The following is a 22,845-nucleotide window of genomic DNA, read 5'->3' on the forward strand; positions in this document are numbered from 1 at the left end:
AGTCAATATTTTCTTAAATCCCAGGCAATCATGTTTTGCCTTTGTTAAAGAATCCATGTGCTCCTTGTGTCCAAATTGAATCCATTAATCTCTGCTGTTTGTCACCTCCAGATTAAAGCAGATTTGCAACCAGAGACAGTGTAGTGTGCTCCTGGTGTTGGAACAAAGCTCTCTCTCAGGAGCCTCTACTTATGTACAAAGGGTGAGAATTGAATGTTTTATGAAGAGCATCACAAGTAAGAAGGAAATTGTGTATTCCTTCAAGCTTTGATTCTACCTAACTGAACTGCATTTCACTATTGACTTTAACAGGAGCTATTTTATGCTACTAAAAGCATGCAAATAAGTTAGCAGCAAATAACTTATTTGTACCAAGTTACACCAGTTTTATCAAGATTGTATGATTATGACAAAGACCATATGTTTGCAACTGTCTAAAAAGCATCTGATCATGAAATTCTGTTTGGTTTTCTTTCTTAGCAAATGTTTGCTTTTAAAGGCTTTTTGTATTTTGTGAAAAATATGTAGGAGAAAGAATTTTTTTCTTAGGCAATTCTTAAATATTTTGGTAGAGAGCACTGAAAGCAAGTTTGTCATAATAGAACCTGACCTACTGAGGTCTTTGAATTTACCTTTAATGAGTACAAAAACAGCTAAAACACAGTTAAAATGTAAAATTACCATTAGTGTGTGCTTTGTCTAACTTAGCAATTGGTGGAATGCAATAGGAGCAGGGAGAACAGAAAGCTGGTATTAAGGACTCAGTAGACATACTGTACAAGTTTTGATGCTTGATTTTGGAATAGCTTTAGTCTGATCTGATGAACTGAAACCCATCAGCAGCTGGAAAGCATTTTTCAGTATAGATTCACTTAGAAGAAATATAATTTTGCCTACTCCACTATTTTATATATACTGCAGCAGAGGGAATGAGCAGGGGATTAATTTCAAAAGTGTAAACTAAACACTCAGGCCAACACATGCAATCTGAGTGCCATTTAGGGATTAGAATGTGAGTCAAACACTTCTTATTAAAAAAAAAAGAAGTAGTGTCCATCAGCACTCACAGAATTTCGAATTCACCCAAGACAACTAGTTTTCTTCATTATTAGCTTTCTCTTCTATTCACTGCAGTATGGTATTTGCCAAGGCAGTTTTCCATCTTACCTGATGTAGATTGAATGATACCTCTGTTAAAAAAGAGAGGGTGTTAAACTATACTAAAGATCTTCTAAAAATATTAAATCTGCATCTGTTGAATAAGCTATTGAATATAATCAGAGACTAAAGGTTTTGTATGAAAAATTTCAATTTAAGATTTACAAGCATTAATTAAAAATAAAGCAGCAAACATGCAGAATCTACTGTTCAGCAATAAACACACAAGAATTACAGCTTTGTCATTTAGATGAGTAAATGACTTGCTTTGACTAATATACAGCATAAGCAAGGAAGACACCCCTCTCTTATTAGTCTGTATCAAGACTATTTCCTTTTACTATTTCATATCTGTCATCAAGACTAATGCTGCCAGAAATTGTGTGAAGTCAAGATTTTCCAGTTTTGATTTCAAAGGTAAAAACCAAAAATAAAAAATCCCAAATCAAACAAAGTTCTGTTTCAAATGAGTAAATTTGTGTTGTGCTTGTAATCCAGCAGGCTGAGTGACTGCGTTTTTGCAGCAATGGACAGCACAGTCTCTGCCCTTCCTTGGACATGTACTGTGCAGGGACACTTGATGTGGGAGTCACGTCCAATAAATTGGAGGATCTCCACCCTGGAGACACAACAGCAAAAAGGGAACATTACCAAGCATGTTCACACATGAACATCTGTCACTCTGTTCTGGGTTAAAAAGTCAGCTTTAGACCTAAGTACCTATGTTACAATATCACATATATTATTTTAAGATGCCAGACCTGCCACAGCTACTGTACTGAAGGGCTTGGTGGCTTGTCAAAAGCACTACAAAGCATTCCCAAAACTGAACCAGTAACAGCATTTAAACAACTGACATTTCTTACTGATGTCAGCCTGTGCATGCAAGGGCACATAACAGCAGGAATTTATTAATTCCACTTGTGCTCTAGGATGAGTATAACACAGAACTGCTCATGTCAAGGAAATCTCTGGGTAGCCAGCACTGTATAATGGCTCTCCCAGCCAAACTCAGATGTCACACCTTGCAGAACAGGCATTCTTGGTGAGAAACTCTTTTCCTTCATGCAGTGCAGGAACCTGACTTTTAAAGGCATTTGAATTACCATAGAAAGACCTAGCTAAAATCTTTTTATCAGAGACCCTCTCTACCAGGCCAGCATTTTTCTTCACTCTTCACCAAGACATAATGCCTCTTACTTTCTTCAGAAAGAGAAATTGTAACTTTTTTAGCCAAGCTTCAGAAGATCCTCCAAACTTTGAACTCCCTGTATTTCTAACCCATAAGTCCCTACGTACTAGTTTTATTAAATCCTCAAAGCAAACTTTTCCATAGCTGAGTACTCTTTCACTGTGTCCTTACTAGCATTTTTTCATGTTACAGTGAATAAAATCAGCTCCTAATCAGGTGATCGGAGGTTGTTCTTTATCTCCCAGCTACAGTAACCTCCTTATCAATCTGTATCAAATCCAAATATCTCAGAGTTAACTAGGGCAGGAGGTTTGATTCTTAAAACTGAAATAAAACTCCCTCGCCTCTCACTTTCCTTAACAATTAATCCCAGCTCCGACTCCATCTGCTGTCACTTGGAACTTTAATGAGGCACTGAAACTCTGTTCTACTCAGATACATGATATCTACTCAGGAATCACAAACAGATGCTTCAGTTAAAAAAAAAAGCACTGGACCACTTTGTGCATTTCTGCTGAATAACCAATAAATGAATGTAGTACTGACCCTTTAGGGGTTCTTTGGTGTGAAAGTGTCTTCTTATTAGAACGTCCCTATATTTAAATTAAAGATGCTTTTGCAACAAAGAAAATAGCATGGACTCGGCACAGAGATGTTGTGGGGATAAACATTGGCATTAACTTTCCCATGACAAGCACAACTGCTGCCTTACAAGAGCTGGTGACAGGCTGGTGCTTTTCAGAGCAAAACTGAACTTCAAATCATGGGGCTTCTCTCCTACAACTGCCCGTGACATTTGTCTTCTCAGACAGCAAGCCAGAAACACCAGCAGTCTGAACACTGATTTGAAATGGACCCAGAGAGATTGAGTTTTCTAGGACAGCCTGGAAAGAGAACAAATACTAATGGCAAAATAAATGAGTTTTGTACAGCCTTTTTAGCAATACTACTCACTACACAACTTCTTGTGATACAATATTAGACCAAGCTAGTAAATGAGTACTGATCCTTTGCCTTGAAAGGAGTTTTACTTGATTGCAGCAGCAGAGATTGCTGTACTTCATGTGCTATGTAGTATATATATGTAATATATGGTATATGAAATGAGATACAGAGAGGTATAGCACTGAGTTTTCTTTTAATCTATAACACAAGAGTGTCAGAACACTTGTGAGCAATGCAGGTCTTAAATATTTGCCATTTAAAGACTTTATTATCTTCTTTAGAAAATTTTGAAATATATTTTTGGCAAAGTACTTCACTGCACTAGGTTTTGGCATCTGGACTCCTGCTGTAAAGACCTCACTAAAAGTCAATATATTGCTTATAAATTAAGTTAGTTATTTCATGCTAAAAAATATTACGGTTGCAAGTCTATGATCTCAATCTTTCAGGGAACTAAATGTTAATGGCACTGAAAAAAAGTTCTCTTGTTCCTGTGGGACAGAATACTATAATATCCATGACATAAAAATGCTAGTATTTCACAGCCCTTGAGAGAACCCTACTCCCTTCACAGCACCTGCAAGGGAGCAATTAGTATCTGTGAGAATGTCACATGACACAGAAAGAAATGATCTTGCCTATTGTAATTTTTATTGGCAGACGCTAGCTCACTGGCGTGAGGTGCTGGAAGAGACCCCTGCAGCAGAGATGAGGTGGAGTGGGGGCAAAGGGACAAAAACCCATATGTCACATGGCTATATAGTTTTCCCTATTTCTTCTCGTAGTTTTATCACCCACACAGTTGGCAGAGAAAGGAACCAGTATCTGCAGTGGAAGAAGGTATTGAATTTCCAAGGACAGATGCAGGGTACTGACACAAGAAACAAAGGGTCAAAAGAGCATTTTTAGATCACAGGCTGAATCAAATCATTCCAGATGATTAAGATTTCTGGGAAAGAGAACACAAAGGCAAAGCAGCATAGATAACGACTTCACAGAATTTGTTTTGAATAATATTCAGGTTTAACTATAGCTCAGAGAAATACACCTAATCTTGGTGTACTCCGAGTAGTAACTGCAAATGATGCTCCTAAAGAGCTGCCATAACAGACTCAGAAGCTGCCTCAGCATTCAGAGCTCACAAAGCACAGAGAAAGCTGAGCAGAAGCAATGCTACCAAGGGCAAACTGACTGAGTCTCATCCCACTGCTTAGGATGAGTAACTTGATGTCTGCCAGGGGCTCACTGGGGGCAGAACCACAAATCCCAGCAGAAGCTAAGGTGTGCCTGAGAAGGCACATCACATACTGTGTGCTGGGAACCCACCTCAGTGCGCCAGGAGAGCCCCTGAGCAGCCAACCAGCTCAGAGACACTGATGAGCCCTCAGAGGAATTTCAGGAAAAGACAGGAAAATTTATGTGCAATACCAAGTACTCTTGGCTTGTTTCACGCTTTTTTCGGCAACGCAGTGTTTGGTGTTTATTTGTTTACATTGCTTCTAAAAAGTGAAGAAAGCATGAGAGCATTAGGGGTGTTCAGGGAGAAGCTCACCCATCTCTATCAAATTATGCAGGTCAGTGGTTGCTCCAGATTAAATATTAATAGAAAAACTAATGTCTTTCAGCAAAGACTTGGGTTACCTTAGTACTTGCTGAACTCATGGCAGACTTCCTCAGTTCCTCATCTGGGTATAACCATGGCAGAAAACAAAAACAGTTAAGAAGGTGATGTGAAAAGCACATGTTTATATGATTTAATATAGGATGGATAACTACCTTTGGTGCTCATGAAGTCATAGCCGGTTATTACAGGGTGATCTACGTTCCATAGCTTCTACTTAATCCTGATTTGATTAGATGGACTCAAGGGCAAGTAGATCTTCTGTCAGACTTGGAGACAAACAACATAAAAGCCTCTCTGACCCCAGCACAGCTGTGGTATTCACATGGCTGACTAGAAATTGTCCTATTAAAGCTTTCTAATATCTGGTTTCAAGCTTATCCTCTGATTCACATCCATCAGTTACTGCAGAAAGGCAACAAGCTAAGTAATATATATGTAAACCAAGACAGTAATATATATGTAAAAATTGAAAAACCTAGGCTAAGTATATTAGGCTGAATCCTATCGTCATTATTCTTCTTCCCCTCCTCCCCACATACATATTTAGGTAACTGACTTGCTTAAGCATCTCTAAATAATTAAACATCTTTAGCATTCAGGCAACTCTCAGGCTAATTTCAAACAAAAGATAAATTTCCAGGCTTTCACAGGAAGCAACTAGATTGGTCTGCCTGTGCCTGTGCTACTGAAAGCCACAGGAATCCCTCTGACCTGACCCAGTATTCCTTGCACAAATGAAATGGCACATATACATGCCAGTTCCCCTCTGCTTGGGGCTGTGCAGATATATCCAAATTCTCTTTTAAGTTGGTGTGTACATCTTCAGTCCGTTCAGCTAACTTGGATCATTTGGATTTAATTTAAGCTTTGCCTGGCAAATTACAACTTAATCATCAGGAAGCAGTGGATTTCAAATGGACTGCTCAAAGAATCAGCTCATAGTTGCTGCTGAGCAAGGGCTTCAGCCATGAAACTGAAATTTCTGTTTGCAAAAAATTCTCCTGAGTACCACAGTATAAACACTGACCAAAAAAACTGGACACAAACATACGGCAACTGTGAGCAAAAAAAATGCAACTACTATCTTATTCTGATGGAACACAAACAATTTAAACAGCCTAAAGATCTGTTTCTAAATGTGCATGTTTATACTGACATCTTAAACATCGAGCTACAGTAGGGGTTACTGTATGAATAGTAAAGAAAATGGGACTACTATTGTCTTTAATGAGGCAGGACCAAGGTCTTGATAAGAAGATGGAAACAACATGCCTCTGAAAGTTCATAAGCCATTTCAGATAACACTTGCGTAAATCCAAATGACAGGATGACTAGGAGTAGTGATGTTACACTCATAGGGACTGTGTTTAGAGAAATGGAAAGGGCAGCAAAGATACATATTTAAAATTAATGTGCACAGGAAGATGTTGAAGAACTGCAAAGAGTACATAATTTTAAACTACAGATAATAATAGCAGAACACTCTGTGTACCCTTAATATTGCATCTATACCAAAGCAGTATAAACAAGAGAATGTACTAAATTTATATATTGATAATAGAATGCATTTTAAATAATTAATCAGAAAGCTATTTCAATTTTCATATGTAAGAAAGAACCAAGTGATCCTGACTCAGTCAGCACAGATATGCTGGTTAAAATGAGCACATACCTAGACCCACGTGAGCTGCAGCAAGCACTGTCTCCCGTCCAGCCAGTTGCCAGGAGCTGTGAAAAATGGTTAACAGCATTGCAGGTCTCCAGAGGGAGTGAAATGTGAAACGGGCATAATGCAGCAGACAGAGGAAACACTGAAAGTGAGGAAACTCTGATTTGTGAAACGGGAAGATGGAGCAGCAGGGAAGTTCTCAGAATCTCATAAGGAATCCAGTAGCATGTTTCCTCCATGAATAGTGATCTAAGCTTTCAGGCAACCAAAGGATCAAAGTCCGGACTGTGAACTCTCATTTTTGTAGAAAAGTATCTCTTTCAAGCCTACACAAGCTTTCAGTAGCTAGATCAATGTAAATTATTGTGTCTGTTAATGAATATAGGACTCCTGCATGTCCCAGGTAACCAGTATGGCACCTTTCACAAGTACTAAATCTATTTAGAATCACAGAATCATTTGGGTTGGAAAAGACCTTTAAGATCATCAAGTTCAACCATTAACCCAGCACTACCAAGTCCACCAGCAAACCATGCTCCTGAGTGTCACATCTGCACATCTTTAAAATACCTTCATATTCTACCACTTCCCTGAACAGCCTGTCCTAGTGCTTGACAACCTTTCTCTGCAGAAATTTTTCCTCATATCCAATTTAAACCTCCCCTGGTGCAACACTGAGGCCATTTCCTCTCCTCCTGTCACTTGTTACTGGGAGAAGAGGCCATCCCCCACCTGGCTACAAGCTCCTGTCAGGTAGTGGTAGAGAGTGATACGGTCCCCCCAGAGCTGCCTTACTCCAGATTAATTAATACATAACTCAATCTCCCATTAAAATCACGTCAGCTTTTATTACATTTATTTGTATTGGGTAAAAATGTGTAAACTCTTCCTTCTTGATCTGAAAGGATCCAGTGCTTAGTGCACTGCCCTTGGATTTAGACCAGATTTTGATACCCTGTTTTGCTACGGACTATGCACAATTTTGGACTTAATCTCTTTGTACCTCAGTAAAGGATAAAGCTGCTGTATTTCAAGGGCATGTGGAGTGTGCTAAGTTCTTCACTAGGACTGTGTGGATCTTGAATGCAATCAAAGCAAGCATTACACAGCTCAGAGAGGCAGGTAAATAGCTGATGCGAATTGGCTGACTCAGCAACAGTGCACAACCTGAGTCCTGACCAAGTCCAACTGATGGACCAGAACCAATGAGAGCAAGAATTCCAGCCTTCTAAAGTGAATAGGAAATATAAATAAGCATGGTATTTCAGCTAAAAATATAATAAATACATTAAGAACAATTTTAAATAATATATTTTTAAACTATTATGATGTTTTAATATCATAAATGATGATATTTATTTCTACTTAGTTTGCTGGCTTCATTTTTTTTTTTTTTTTTTGGTAAGGCAACAGAATAGATTATATGTCAGTGACCATTGTGCAAAAAATGACAGATGTGGGTTTGTCACCAGAAATGGTTCTATTGACTTTATTGAGTGTTTCAAGATCGATGTGCTGTATTTGAAATTTAACACTCCTAAAAATTAGCATAGAGGGTCTGCTCTATCTAAATGAAACCAAAAAAATAAAAGCATAAAAATTAAATAAAACTTACTTATTTACTGTTGAGATAAACCACTAAATATTCATTTTTATTGAACCTACCTTGCATTCTGCATTGTAAGTTGTTGCACCACCCTAGTTCATCCACATCTCTGAACTGAACATCAGGATGCCTCTCTCCACTGTTAAATAATACAGACCAAACCAACTGGTAAACTCATCCCTGGAGAGAAAACAAAAATCATACAAGAAGAAGAGTCTTTTCATTAGTTTTTTCAATCACTGACATAGTGTAAAAGCAGGCACTGGAGTTTTTGTTTTAGTGAGGAAAGTCAATTTAACAGTGTCCCCAGTTCAGCACAACATTTCATCTAAGTTCATACTATTAAGTCAGTTGTTACCCCCCTGGCCAATACAGCATCCCAGTTACAATGCAATTTCAGCACATGCTTTGAATGCTTTGGTTCAATGGGGACACAGCTTTCAAGTATCAACCACTACTGACCCACACTGTGATTTTTCCCTATTAATTCCATATGGAGATTAGAAAAACGTTACTTACATCAGTCACTATCTTCAGCTTTAGCTAGGCAGTCTAATAAATTTGCATTAAAATATTGCATCACATGTGGTAGTAAAATTACTTTAATAAAAAGGGACTTTTATTTAACATACAAAATAGTGAATAAAGAAATGCAGGTGTAATAGAATCAGATGGAATAAAAAGACAACATCTGAAATAAATAGTTGCTAAATTCACAAGGCAGGAATGTGAGAAACACAACACTTCAACTGGAAAAAGCTGACTGTCTTTCTTAATTTTCAACAGTAGGACAAGTGAGACTTTGGGGTAGAAATGTGACCTAAAGACATAAAGACTTTGGCTTTAAAAGTTCCATCGGAACAGGTAGTAACTGAAAAGGCAAGAGGAAGCCTGGAGATGTTAATTGTGTGTACACAGCTTAAAAAGGTTGACAAGAAGAGACGCTCATTCTGTTTTTCCTATTTACTTTGCCCTTGACTGTAGTAACCTGAGACAATATGTAAAACTGAGGATTTCCAGAGTGCAAAATACTTTGGAGCCATACAGGAGACAGAACATGAGAAATGTCATGTATATCAAATGGAAGTACTTAACCAAAATACAAAAATAAAAGGTGTTTATTTTGTAATTTAGTTCACCATCCCACTACTTATCCTGTGTTCCTATGACAAGGAACACAGATTACACTATTTATTATACCTCCAAAAGTCTTCCTGTGCTCTGGAATTGACTCAATGAGTACTCTATCTTAATTAAAAATAGAGAAAAAATAGTAAGAGATCATTTACAATAAAAACTGCAATTTTGAAGGAGAGAGGTTTTAGGACTTCTCAAAAATGTTTACTCTATATAATATGACATGAAATGGCTTTGGAAATTTGATTCCAAAAGCTGCAAGTAAACTAAGATGCTGTTTGCTAGACAGATTCTTTTGCAAACTTTACACTCTGTAGTGAAGACTCATTCTTTGGCAAGAGTACACCTTGCCAAAGTGGAGAGGGAAACCGGGAATGACAATGGCCAGGATGCACTGACTGGTAACAGGTTCATGGCAAAACGGTTCTTAACATGTAACTAAGAGTGGGGGTCCTTTCCATGGAATACTGCAAAGAGAAAAAGTTCATATGGGTTCAAGAGAGACTTCACAATTTAATAGAAGGAAAATCTATCAAGGTTCACTGACTGAATAGAAACCAACTCTGCTTCAGGAAGTCCTTGAGTAGAAAATTATGAAAGTCCTGGAGAGGACCAGTCTGCTCCCATCTCTTTCCCAAGGTATCTGCTTTCAGCTGCTGGCTCATTTTTTTATGGGTCTTTCTTTTCTGGCAATAAGCATATTTCTGTCCTATTCACAAACAAGTCTGCTTTCTCTAAGCATAAGAAAAAACACAACAATCTGGCTATTTGACTTCACTAGTTGTGTTCTAGTATATGCCTACAAAACACGAGGGTAACTTTGCAAGTAAGAATAAAGCCAATTTTTAAGCAATTATGCCTTAGAGTAATTTGAATGCTGCAACTTATTTGCTTACAGGATGCCCACGCCACAGTGTCAGCATGTGTGGGGGTACCACACAAGCACAACTTGCACAAGCCCTGTCCTGCCACGACTCAGCAGCAGCAAAGCCCCTTTTGGCAGCAGTAGCCACTGTTGTCTCATAACTAAAAGGTCTGAAAAAGACCTAAAATAAATTCTTAATGATGCTGCCCACTTTAATAACTCATTAAGGGCAGAGATATTAGCCAGATCCAACTGTCACACATCACCAGGACTGAAAAAGCCATGATCTGTCTGGATAAAATCTTAGAGAGCACAAAGAGAGCTCTAAGGGCTCTGGCAAAGGAAGGAAATTTCAGCTGGCTGTTTAACTTGTGTTAGCTAACCAGACACTACCTGTGTCTCAGTTACTTTCAGAAGAAGAAAAACAGAAAATCCCCAACTGCAACTGAAGTGACACAGAAGTAACCAACATCAGCTGTCTCTATGTGAAACCAGGTGTTGCATTTGTCACAGCTAGTCTATGAAAAGGCTCTCAGCTGAAAATGTGTTGTCACAGGGTTTCTGGAGCAGCCAGGTGACCAAACAAAATTAGCAGGAACTCCTGCCTAGACAACATCTGTTTCCTCATTCTGACCCATTCCCTCCCTCCCCCAGGAAGTCCTTCAGCCAGGCACACGTGCTTTCCCTTCGGAATCAACCCACATGAAGATTTCTCATTCTGGCCGTTTGCTGTGGAGGGACAAAGGCCTCCAGCACGATGAGACTGAACTTCATATGAAAAATGTTTACATTGACTGTCTCAGCCATGAATTTTTGAAACTCTGGGGAACAGAAGGAGGCTCCACACTGCCTCCTTTTCTCCCCCTTTTGAAGCATAGCCTAATGTATCACATGACATTTTCTTCTTTTAATGCATCTCTAAGAAATCTAATAAAAACTGGGTTTTCTCCCTTTTAATTACCACATGAGCCACATACACACAAGACAATCCAGAACTATGGTTCACCCTGAATATTATTTCAGTTATTTTGCTGAAAACGCTCCATGCCAACACCAATTTGGAGAAAGACAAGCAATTACTGCCATTATTTTTTCCCATATAGGTCATTAAGCAGTATAAAAAGCCTTCTATCCCTGAAGGAAGCTGACAAATCATAATGTTCCGGGCTTTAACTATGCTTTACTGAAGAATTAAATGTGTGCTAAGTATATATACAATTTATAAAACATAACCATCACAATTGAGAAACAAGGATTCACATACAAATTTTTGTCCTTCCTAACACACATTTGCCTGTTTTTCTTCTAGTGCTTCTGACTCAACACAACTTCATCTCTTTTTCCACCAACCTCCGCTTCTGTTCCTGGATAGATTTGTGTTTCCATTATTTCCTCTCTTAAATCTTTTTCCTCTCCCTCCTCACCTCCTTTAAAATGAGTATGAAAGAAACTTATAGCCAACCCAACCCGCTAGCCTTAAATCCTTCATAATTTCACTGTGACTTGTGGACTACATGAATAATGAAACTCCCTGTCACCAGAAACCTAACCAACACTCTTTTTCATCCCCTCCTGTCACATGACAGTTATGAGCACTCCTGATGCATACAGCCAGCCAAGCCAGCATGGAATCCTTTTTTTCCAGATAAATACTTTGTTTACAACCACATGAAATTTCAAAACTTCCCAGCAGAGAGATCTGTATCACCTTACTGGGAAAACCTTGTGTTTGGGGCACTGGTGGGGCCCCCCTTCGCATATCAGATGCAGGCTGTGAAAGAGGCAAGTGCCTTCCTACCAGCTGCCTGTGACATGGCTCTGTTCACTGGTGCAGACTGTTAAAGGTCAGAACACGGAAAAAAAACCTATTTTCTGAAAGTCAGGAATTGTCTTTTGGATTGCACATCCCAAACGTGAAGTCCACCATGTAAGCAGGCAGAGCTTGCTCTGTCTCAGATTACTCGTGTGCAGTCTACCAACAAGTAGATAGGACAATGGAAATAAAAAAAAAAAAAAGCTTTGAAATCCAAAAACTCACTGATGAAATACGTGATTGACAAGGCACTGAAATCCTCTGAGGACCAGACCCTAAATGAAGTTTAACTGAATCAGGGTAAGCCTCTGTTGAAATTGGAGTGTAATCATCCTTCTCAGACTTCTCTAGATCACAAGTACCTGCAAGCTGGAGTTCTCAATTTACAGCTGTTTGATAAATATGAAAATGAGTAAAAATTCCAGGTGCAAAATGCTAAGGAGCAATTGCTGCTAAAATCACAGCTCTGGTACTGAATTAGTGCATTTGGAAGCCATCTGTGCTCTTACAGATCTGATTACAGGTGGCAATTTTGCTGATAGTGGCAAATGATTATCAGTGGCAACAAAAAAAGGCTGTTTTAACTCTGAACTGTTCTGTGGATGAATTTGCAATCAAGCTGTCTGGGCACATCCACCACAGCAGACTAAAAAGGAGAGAATAAACAATATCCATGGCCTACTAGTAAGAAGAGGATGAAGGAGGTGTGGCCCTAAAACACCAGGCACTGATTCATACCCTTTTCCTAAGTTTTGCACCTTTCCTCAGCTCCAGGCAGTCACACAATATCCCATTTCTGCAGGATTACATCACGTGGGCTTGGCAAATGAAAAAAAATTCAAACTTGTTTTTCATGAAGAAAATAGGGTTTTCCTCTTAAACTACAACTGTTCCTTCCTGCTTTTATGTGCAGGGATATTGGAAAGAGATTTCTACACTTTTCCAAAGGTTTTAGACACAAGCACTTCCAAAAAAAAACTACCATGCAGAGAACAGAATAACTTTTCAACTGAAAGTATTCCAAGGAAAAAGCATCAATGCCTATCTGCTTATTGAACTTGGGTACCTCATGACATTTTGGGAGGGAGGAATTCCCGCTGGAATGAATGTGCTCAGTGAGGGGAGCAGGGTACAGACCTGTCTGCCTACCCAGGGTGCCAAAGTGAATCAGCTCTGATGTTTTGTCTCTGATACACAAGTCTTATCAAAAGCTAATTAAAAATGTTACAAAGGCACAAGATCCAGTAGTCCCGGGGCAGTGGCAAAACCACAGCATGAACCATTGTCACCTCACTGTACTAAGAAAACAATTTCTCTTTGGTTAGCTGAGATGACATTATGATTATAATGATCCTCTTAATGTTTAGAATACTTCACTGTTCCAGAGGGAGAATCTTGAGGTAGAACTTGCTTAATTTACGACACAGATTGCATGACTTGGATCCCACAATAGCCTGGAGTCACGCTTGCAGACTTCCATTCCTCCAGCATGGTCAGGCCCAGAGGAACAATGATAATTCTGGTCTCATTACAGCTAACTTGCTTTCTGCTCCAACAAGCAAGGCTTCTTTTGGTTTAGTAAATTAACTAGTACCTATCTATACAGAATAATGGGAGTCTTTCCCCTCTCTTACTGATTTCTGGGAAAAAAAGAAAAAAGAATATTCAACCCACATCCCAACCCACCTAGGAATTAAGACTTCTTACAGGATCTAAAAAAAAAAAAGATATATGAACAACATTTGTAAATGTATTAATGTATGTCCATATGGAAGGAAAAGCTAAACTGTCCTTTTCTGTGAAAGAAACTCAACAGATTGCCTAGAAATAGGCAGCTCCCATTCCCTTCACTGAGGGAAGCAAATGCCATCCAGATGGAAATTATCAAATGGATCAAACAGCTACATTTTATTCCCATATGATCTTTGCTCTACTTACCACTCATTATACCAGGAAAATTATTTTTCCTATAGCCCAAATATAGTAAAAAAATATTATTTATTGCATGCTCATTCAAAATATTCTGTATTGAGGGTTTCCCTGATGAGATACCAACCTTGGCACACAGAAAGGGTGAGAAGAAAAGCGTCCTTCCTAATGAGAACATTCCTTTAAGATCTGTGGATTCTGTTAATTCCCACACTGTCCTGGCAGATCTGCAGCTGCTTCCTGATGCTCAGAGTGATGAAATGCCCCTTCAGCAGCCCTGCCACTTGCCAGGCTTTAAAAAGGGGAATACTACCAAGTCCCAGGAAAACCACATTGAGGTTCTTCAGCTACTTTTATTTATACTGTCCAATGGGTAAATACTTCAGCTGTAAATTTGCATGGAATAAAACCTAAATTTAAAAATCACAAGGAGTCCTCATTTTTGCCCTTAGTGATTATGTAGGGCAAATATAATCAAATTCAGTAATTTAGGGGTTATTTTCAAAGACGTAAGAGGCGTTAGTTACCACTTAAAGGCAATGAAATCTGAATTTGTAGTTTTTTCTTATGACTTTGAGAAATTTCTGTAACATTTTATGTGGCAAAAATCACATTTGTTTAACATGTCCTCCTATAAATTTCTGATTATATAGATGGATAATTATCCTATTCTCTTATACAAGCTCTAGCTATTTAATTATAATATGATCTTCTTTTAGCCTGAAAACCTACAGCAGCACAAGTAAAGTCTTATATGAGGACATAAAATGGTTAACAGCTGTGGCTGACTGACAGGATTAGATCAAGAGCATCTAATCTAACTGGGCCATGTAACACTACCTTTTATTTCGCATTAATCATTGAACACGAGTTCAACTGTGTCATAGCTCGTTCAAGTGGGCCTATAAATTAGGCAATAAATTAAAAGTTGATTTTTTAATGTTGTGGTCACTAACAGATAACACTGGGTTCAGGTGCAGCAATCCAAAAATACAAAGGATCCCACAGCTCCATGGGTACTGATAATCAAGGAGGACTTCAACAAGCAGAGTCAGATATTTTGTACAACACTGTGACTCGGTAATTAGTCCCAAAACAGCCATTCGGAAGCAGGAAGAAGCCCCCAACATTAGCTTCCAGAGTATGCAGTCGAGAGATGCAAAACAATGTATTGCTACAACCTCTGTTCAAGTGAGACCTCAAAAGTAGTAATTGATAATAAGCTGTATATCATGTCATTTCTAATAAAACTTACAGACAGGACAACCTCTTCTAAGGGAAAAGCTAAGCTAAAATAATTAAACATGAATGTTTTTACATTTTCAAAGGATCAGATTTATCCACAACAGAAGTTATTACTCCTAATAATACTGCTAAGGCAATTGTCTTATTCATATCCTATTTGTCTATAAAATTTACAGTGTAGCCCAGTACTGCAGAAGACAGTATGTTTATTTCAAAACAGACATGGAGTGTTTGTTTTCATGCTAGAGTTTAGATTTTTTTTTCCCCCAAGGACCACTACTAAACAGAGAAAAAGCCTTCTTTTCAAAATGGTTTATTAAATTGAAAGATGTGTCTTGACAATCACATTATTCTTTCCCCAGCATCCAGTTTGCCAGTGCAAAGAGCAGCACTCATTCTTAGCTGACATGTCATCTTCCATAGACTTGCAGGAGTCTGAGCAACTGCTTTTAATTTAGGAGCAGCAGAAACCACTTCCCTCCTGCACACTCTGCAAAGCTCCCAAGGAAGCATACCAACAAGGAATTGTTTTAATATCACCTTACTTAGGACACAGAAATTAAGAAGAACACAAAAGAGGTCAGAAGCCCTCTAAAGGAAACACATGTGCTTAGGTGATTTCCCAGGAGAACAGCAGTGCTGCAGCCACTAATCCACTGTAGAAAACTCTCCCCAGCTCAGGCTGAATTCATGTGTTTGAATACACTATTTTATAAGCTTCTGCCCTCTGTTCTGCATTGTCCTCTTTTACACTACTCAAGAGCAAGCATGCACAAGTGGAGTGCACAGTTCACAAAGAACAATGAATATGGCTTATTAGTATGCAAAAGCTCCCGAGTATTAGTACTACACCTGGCATATGCTCAATGCCTCACTTGATGAATGCTGCCTCTGATCTCCTGGGGCCTTGGGAGAATCTGTCAGGTCAACAAGGCTTCAGATCTACATGCACATTTTATTTCCTGTTTAATCGATTTATAAACTGGTACCTAAACATTTTACAGTGAACCCAGAGTTTGTGACTGTAAATTAAGACAAAACTATACAGTTAGTCCAAGCTGTAAGTATGGAGGAAGAGTCCTCAGGCAGAACATTCAAAAAAGCCCAGACAGAACAACACAAAAGAGAGGCTCCCAAGTATTAATGTCCATTTTCTCTTCTATGAAGATTACTCTGGTGTTCAGAGCAGTCACCTAGGACTTAGGAGGAAGACTGCAAGTTTTTGTCCTGCTAAGCACTACCAGGCCACCACAACCAAGCACTAAATGACCTTGCTCACTTTACTGCTAAAGTATTTTGGGCAGGAATCACTTCTCCTTTTTCCTGCAGTAGACTGGACATCTGAGGTAGTTCCATTCCACTCATCTTTATAGTCAGTGAATTGAAAAGGCACCTCTAGAGTGCAGATCATCTTGCCTAGTTTAGACCTACATTATGATGAGATGAATCCTGTCCTGTAGGTCAAGTGATGATTTCTTGTCATGACTGCAGGGACCCCAAGAGACTAACTCAGACTTATAGATGTTCCAAGGAATCCCAATCCTTGGAGCATGACTTAAGCTTAGCTCCTAAACACATGGTAACCAACTCCCTGCCAGGGAGACAGACACCTGACAATCTCTGCTTGAAGGTCTGCAGTGTTGGCTGAGCTGTAAGCAATAAAGAGCTTAATTCTGTAGCTTGATAAAGATGTCTTGTCACCAGAGAAGAACCAGAAAATGTTGAATCAATTGTCTGTCCACATGAAAAAGTCAGTGCAAATGGAAGTCTCAGAGTCAACTCTAAGGGGGACAACAGGAATGTGCTGGTCTGGGAAAGGTGCAGATGTCAGATATAACAATCACAGAACTACACAACACTATGAGTTGGAAGGAACACAGCAGGATTGTAAAAGTCCAACTCCTGGCCCTGCACAGGACAGTTCCAAGATTTACACCTTGTGCCTGAGAGCATTGTCCAAACACTCCTTGAACTCCGTCAGGCTGGTGCTGTGACCATTTCCCTGGAGAGCCTGTCCCAGTGCCCAACCATCCTCTGGGTGAAGAATCTTTTTCTAAAATCCAATCTAAACCTCCCCTGACACATCTTCAGGCCATTCCTTCAAATCCTGTCACTGTCACCACACAGCAGAGATCAGTACTTGCCCCTCCTCTTCCCCTCACAAGGAAGCTGGAACTGCAGTGAGGTCTCCCCTCAGTCTCCTCCAGGCTGAACAGACCAAGTGACCTCAGCTGCCCCTCACATGGCTTCTCCTCAAGGCCCTTCAGCATCTTTTAGCCTTCCTTTGGACACTCTAAGAGCTTTATATCTTTCTTATATTGTGGCGCCCAAAACTGCACACAGGATGTCACCTGATTTTGCTTCCACTGCTCATACACCCCCCTTTTTTGCCTTATCTGCAAAGGAAAATCCCTGCTCAGCCAAGCCAGCCTTCTGCCTCATCTGCTTGACTTGAAACATTTAGGAATTGCCTACTCCTGTGCCCTTAGGAGGTGGTGCTTAAAAACTGACCAGCAGAGATGGACCCCCACATCTGCAAAAGCTTTTTCTCAGGGAACCTTACTCACTAGTTCCCTGAGCAGTCTGAAGTCTGCTCTCCTCGTGTCCAGGGCTCAAGTTTTGCAGGCACTTTTCCTCCTGTTTAAAACCAGAGATTTTAAACTCAATCACTTAATGACTGCTGTGGCCAAGACAGCCACCAATCTCCACTTCACTCGAGACCTTCTCTGTTAACAAGCAGCCAGTCAAGGAGGGCATCTTTCTTAGTTGCCTTTCTTATGATTAGAGGAGTCTCTTAGTTCCTCAAAGAGTAATTTATCAGTGTCATTGGCCTGGCTAGGCAGTCTATAGCAGAGTCCCATGATCACATCCACATTATTTGTTAGCAAGCAATTTTTTTTTCTGGCTTTTCTAAGCATCATCACACAAGGTACTTTCTGTATGAACCCAACTCAGTCCATGTAGCAGACCGTGATTCTTGCCCACACCAGCTGCAGCTTTGTTTCTTAGGTTTCAAAACCCTGAAGAGGTCATTGCCTCCAACATGCTCTCCAGCACCCACTCAGGGCCAGCCACCTGCAACCCACCACTTATTCTGCAGAATTAGTGCACAGCTCCTTCCGTGGTCATCTACTCTTTAGCAGATTCATTGTGACAGAAATGGTTTCCGGTTATGCTCAGTAGCTATAGGATACAGAGAGTACACTTCTGCCTTGCAAAATGATGAGGCATCCAGATCATATAGGAGCCATATAAAGTAGATTTGTTATTTATTTCTACCAAGCTCAGGTACATCAAATGAGCCTGTCTGCTCATTCATAAACAGTCATTTGCAAAAGATCCTCCACCTACAAAAGGTCTCTAATTAACTGTTAATTCAGCAGCCACATCATATTGGTGATCACACCCAGCAGAGAAAAGGCACATAAATTGTAAGAGTAGCAGGGATGAGCAGAGCCCAGTCCCTTGCTATCCACAGGGCAGCTACATTATGGAGTACACTTTCTCCTACAAATCAGCTCCTCTGAGAGACAAGAACAGCCTCATGTCCCCAGGCAAAGCTCTCTGTGCAAAGAGCCACAAATTATCAGTACCCTTCAGCTAGGCAGGCTCACCCCTAGAATTTAAACCCCTTTCCCCAGAAGGGACTGTCTGCAGCCAGCTGGAAACAGAGATGTGGCTGCTGAGAAACAGAGTCCCCAGCCCACAGATGGGAAAGCAGGGAGGCAGCACTCAGCAGATGGTGGGGGCAAGGGACAGCCATGTTCTCTCTTTTTAGCTGCAGCTTTCAGTGAGGGTGAGAAAGAATCGCTCACAATTTTCAGCCCTGGAGCCACATTACAAAAATCAGCAACGTGCTCCAGGTGCTTCCCCATTAAAGGAGGCTTTGCCAGCCAGCCATATGCTGAGAAGCCACGGCACTTCAAATTCCAAATTGTCCAAATACAATTAATACAAGTCCAACCAAAACAAACTCCCAGCAATCTTTTACTGAAATTCCCTTTTGCTCCATGTTCTCACACCATAATCAAAAACACAGTGACTAGGCAGAACAGGCAATATCTTAATTTCTGAGTAATATTTATTAAATATTCCCACAAACCCATGAAAAAAAGAACTCTCTCTCCATCCTTAGACACTTGACCTAGTTCACTAATGGCTTGAACACACAGTCTCAGTGCCTGGGAAGCCAGGCTCACAGCTGCTCTGGATCACCAGGCTGAAACTGAGCTGCTCTTGCACCCTGCTGAACCTGACCCACCATCTGTAACAGGATCTTCTTGCTCTTTTTCCTTTATTTTTCTTTTTTCTCTACTTTTTTTAAAGACCTGCTTACTTCACAAGTCATAGCTTTTCCTCTCAAGAACTTTCCACACAACATTAAGATTTCTAAAGGTAGATAGTTTATGCTACATGAAATATGACAGTGGCCACAGTTCAAGAGACCTTTAACAAGGGTGCTAGTCAGTCTGGCTCCCACCATGGGCACCTGATACTTTCCCTAGTGGTGCCTAACTCCTACGCAGCAAAGGCTCATTGGTTTATGCATATAAAAGCAAAATTGTGCTAACAGTATTTTATACAACCACTCATCCTTTTTTTTCCCACTCTTTCAGTGGCAAAAGAGACAACAGGGAGCTAAACTGCTCTAGGGCAAGTGTCCCCCACTAGCCTGGTCCCACTGTCATCTACATTTGGGCTGGCATGTGGGGCACACAAGTGAGTGTCCTTCCCATGGAATCTACTTTATTTGGGAAGGAGAAGACAGATTCATACATACCTGGATTTTTAATCTGCAGTGTAGTCAAGGTACAACCAGAACTTCCACTGCATAGTCTTAGTTCCCTCTTAATTTAAGCTTTAAATTCAGTCTTTAAAATAAGAATTAAAGACATCAGTCTCTTTCCCTGTCATTACTTGTACTTGCAAATCCCAAGAAAGAGAGGAAAAAACAAAGAAAAAGAATGATCTGCAGAAAATCACTTCTTCCTATTATTTTAAACCCTATTTATTTATGCCAAACTGCATGCAATTATACATATATATAGGTGTATATATATGCACATAAATGTTTTATACATATTTATATGTAAATGAACACATTATTCTATGGTTCACCATTATCCTGACTGATAGGATGATCAGAGCCATAGAATGTAGAAAGACTACATTCCTAACTAAATATAAAAAGCCATTGTGTCTGATATATTCCATTTTCTGTCCTAGCCTTTGTAGTTCTCCTTATTCCCAAGAACAAGCTGTCGTGAGAAGGATGGTCCTAAGTCAATGCTACTAAGTGCCTGACCTGATGAGAATACATTTCTGCAAACTGATGTGTGAGGTTTTTTGGTTTAATCAGGCCTTAAGAGAAAGGTTTGTACTGTAGAAATCTTTCATGCATTATCTGGTTTTAATTAGGGGCTTTAATATCCATCAGGTTATGGCCTCAATGAAAAGGCTGTTACTAAGAAGGTATTAGATAGTGCTTTTACAAATCGGAATTGCTACTCAAAAAAAATATAAACAGGGATTCTTAGGGACTAGAGAAGATTTAATCATGGGCAACTTGTTTTTGTTCTGACTCCCACAAATACCAGTCCTGAGTATGAAGCTGAGTGACCATAGACTGACCAAAAGACCTGATCCCCTAATTTCCTATGGGCATGAAAGCTTTTTGTAGCACAAGGCAAGCAAAACATGGGGAGTGGCAGGCTTCAGGAGCAACCCTCCTGCATTTTCTAAAAATGTCCAATATACAGGAGAACCTAGAGTCAACACTGGCAGCTTGAGTTTTGTCCTCTTCCCTACTTTCCTGTGCCTTCCCAGCCTTCTCCAGCATATCAGTTCTCAAAGAGGGATGCAGACCATGTTCCTTCCACTGATTCTGATCAAACCATTTCTGCTGCAGACATTCCTAAGATGTAATGAGCAACTTTACCTTTTTAACTTGCATGATGAATTCTTTCTAGTTAAGTGAGACTCCATGCACAGCTGAGTGTAGACAAAATACCAGCCAACTTACTATTTTTTTAAATATTATGAATGCTATTTTCCTGAAAAATAAGAGAATTAGAAGTACTCTAACGCAGGAATTGCACTGACTAAAGAGAACTCTTTTAAAATATGCATGATCTGTCATTCTAGGTGTTCTGTTTCTTTGCATTTGAACACAAAAACTGGCATTACATTCCCTGTTTATGACCCTTCCTACCAGTAAAGAGCAAAACGGGTAATGCACAACTGCAGGAGAATGATAAGTTTTCTTTAATTTCAGGAAAATGCTCATTCAGTGTTGGAAGAAAGTGATGCAATTTTTTCCACCTGTTAGAGGAGAAAGGCTATTCTTTCCAGTGGTTTTTGGTTCTCAGATTCCAATTCCTCCCCTATAGTGGGTACAGACTACTTTACAATGCACTTGTAGTCTCAGGTACACTGTGAGTTTCCTTTTTATCTTTCACAGAGCCTTTAGAAAGCATTATGCACTATTTCAGATTACTGCTTCCATGTAATTCTGTTTCTAAGTAATACTTCTGTTAAAACTAGAGACAGAAGATACAACTTTGCTGCTGAAAACAGATATTTTGATTTTAGTATTAGGTAGCTCAAGTCTAGAAAAAAGAACTGGGCAAATATTGGCTGAATATGTTAATAAACACTTGTTAGATATTAACTATTGAGCCTAGAAAATAGTTTCCTGTGCTGTTTCAAACAATTTCTTTGGAAGTGGAAGAGTCTGAATGGGGAGCAGGCTCAGTGAGCATGTGTCAGTAGGCAGCATGCTGTCATCCAGCTTCCTTCCAAGTATCCTCATCACCCAGTCAAGTACAGATAATGCCATTCGACTCCTGCAGGTCCATGGATGGCAAACAGCAGACCAAAGGTGATTCAACACAAGCCAATTAAGATGTGCTCTGCAAGCACATTGCTACTGATCACCCTCAATTTAAAAAACCCCTAAAAAATAATTTACAGAATAAGGACCAAAATTATTTATCCTGTATGACTCACTGAGCAAGCTCAGACTCCTAAAAGACCTCAGCTCAGCAGGACACCAGTATAGGAACCATCTGGTCCAACACTACATTTTGGGTCAGGTTGCAATAAATGACCATGTTTAAAGAATTTGAAGGGCCTTGTTTGATGGTGCAATGTATCATCTCATCTTCCTGTAGATTAATTAGTGCATAATTATTTGGTATGATCTGACTATCACTTCTCATTTGTCCATTCAGTAGTGGGAAAAATGGAGTAAGACAGAGGTTTAAAAGAAAAAAGCTTTAGCTGACTCACCTTTTCCAGTACTGCTGCATGCAACTCCCCAAACTGATTGCTGCTAATTTATTGCCATTCCTCCACTGTAGTGTCCAAACGATCACAATTTTAATTAAGAGAAATAAAGAGCAGCTGAAACAGCTGCCCAAATGATAACTGTGGTATCTGCACATCTTTAAACAATGCTTTGTAGTAGGAAGAATGGATATCTTAAAAAATTAAAACCGCAAGGAGCTACAGGATTTTAACTGAAATCTGTGACTTGTGAAGCAAAGCTATGAAGTGCCAGGACAGAACCCATTTGCTGGATGAATTGCTTGAGTCCATTTTGAATTATAATGCTTCAATGCAGGGAATATCCTTGCAAATATCTGCTCTTCCATCTATATC

General features: G+C 39.6%; 1 protein-coding gene across 12 annotated transcripts in view; it reads right to left on the minus strand.

Moving 5' to 3' along the window:
* JAKMIP1 (janus kinase and microtubule interacting protein 1) overlaps positions 1-22,845 on the minus strand; it is a 228,814-nt gene that overhangs the window by 24,642 nt on the left and 181,327 nt on the right. For 7 of the 12 annotated variants that reach the window (XM_042053531.1, XM_042053533.1, XM_042053530.1 and 4 more), the window contains one exon: positions 8,254-8,374. The exons of 2 other annotated variants lie outside the window; for them this stretch is intronic. In XM_042053531.1, the coding sequence (XP_041909465.1) occupies positions 8,337-8,374 (38 nt within the window). In that variant the 3' untranslated portion in view covers positions 8,254-8,336. Of the gene's footprint in view, positions 1-4,936; positions 4,981-6,591; positions 6,648-8,253; positions 8,375-22,845 lie in introns of all 12 variants that reach the window. 3 more of the 12 variants (XM_042053525.1, XM_042053524.1, XM_042053526.1) reach the window with 2 other exon arrangements.

This window comes from Corvus kubaryi, unplaced genomic scaffold (assembly GCF_017639235.1).
Source record: "Corvus kubaryi isolate FWS band 111438036 unplaced genomic scaffold, C.kubaryi_AGA036_p1.0 split1-131, whole genome shotgun sequence".
Classification (NCBI taxonomy): domain Eukaryota; kingdom Metazoa; phylum Chordata; class Aves; order Passeriformes; family Corvidae; genus Corvus; species Corvus kubaryi.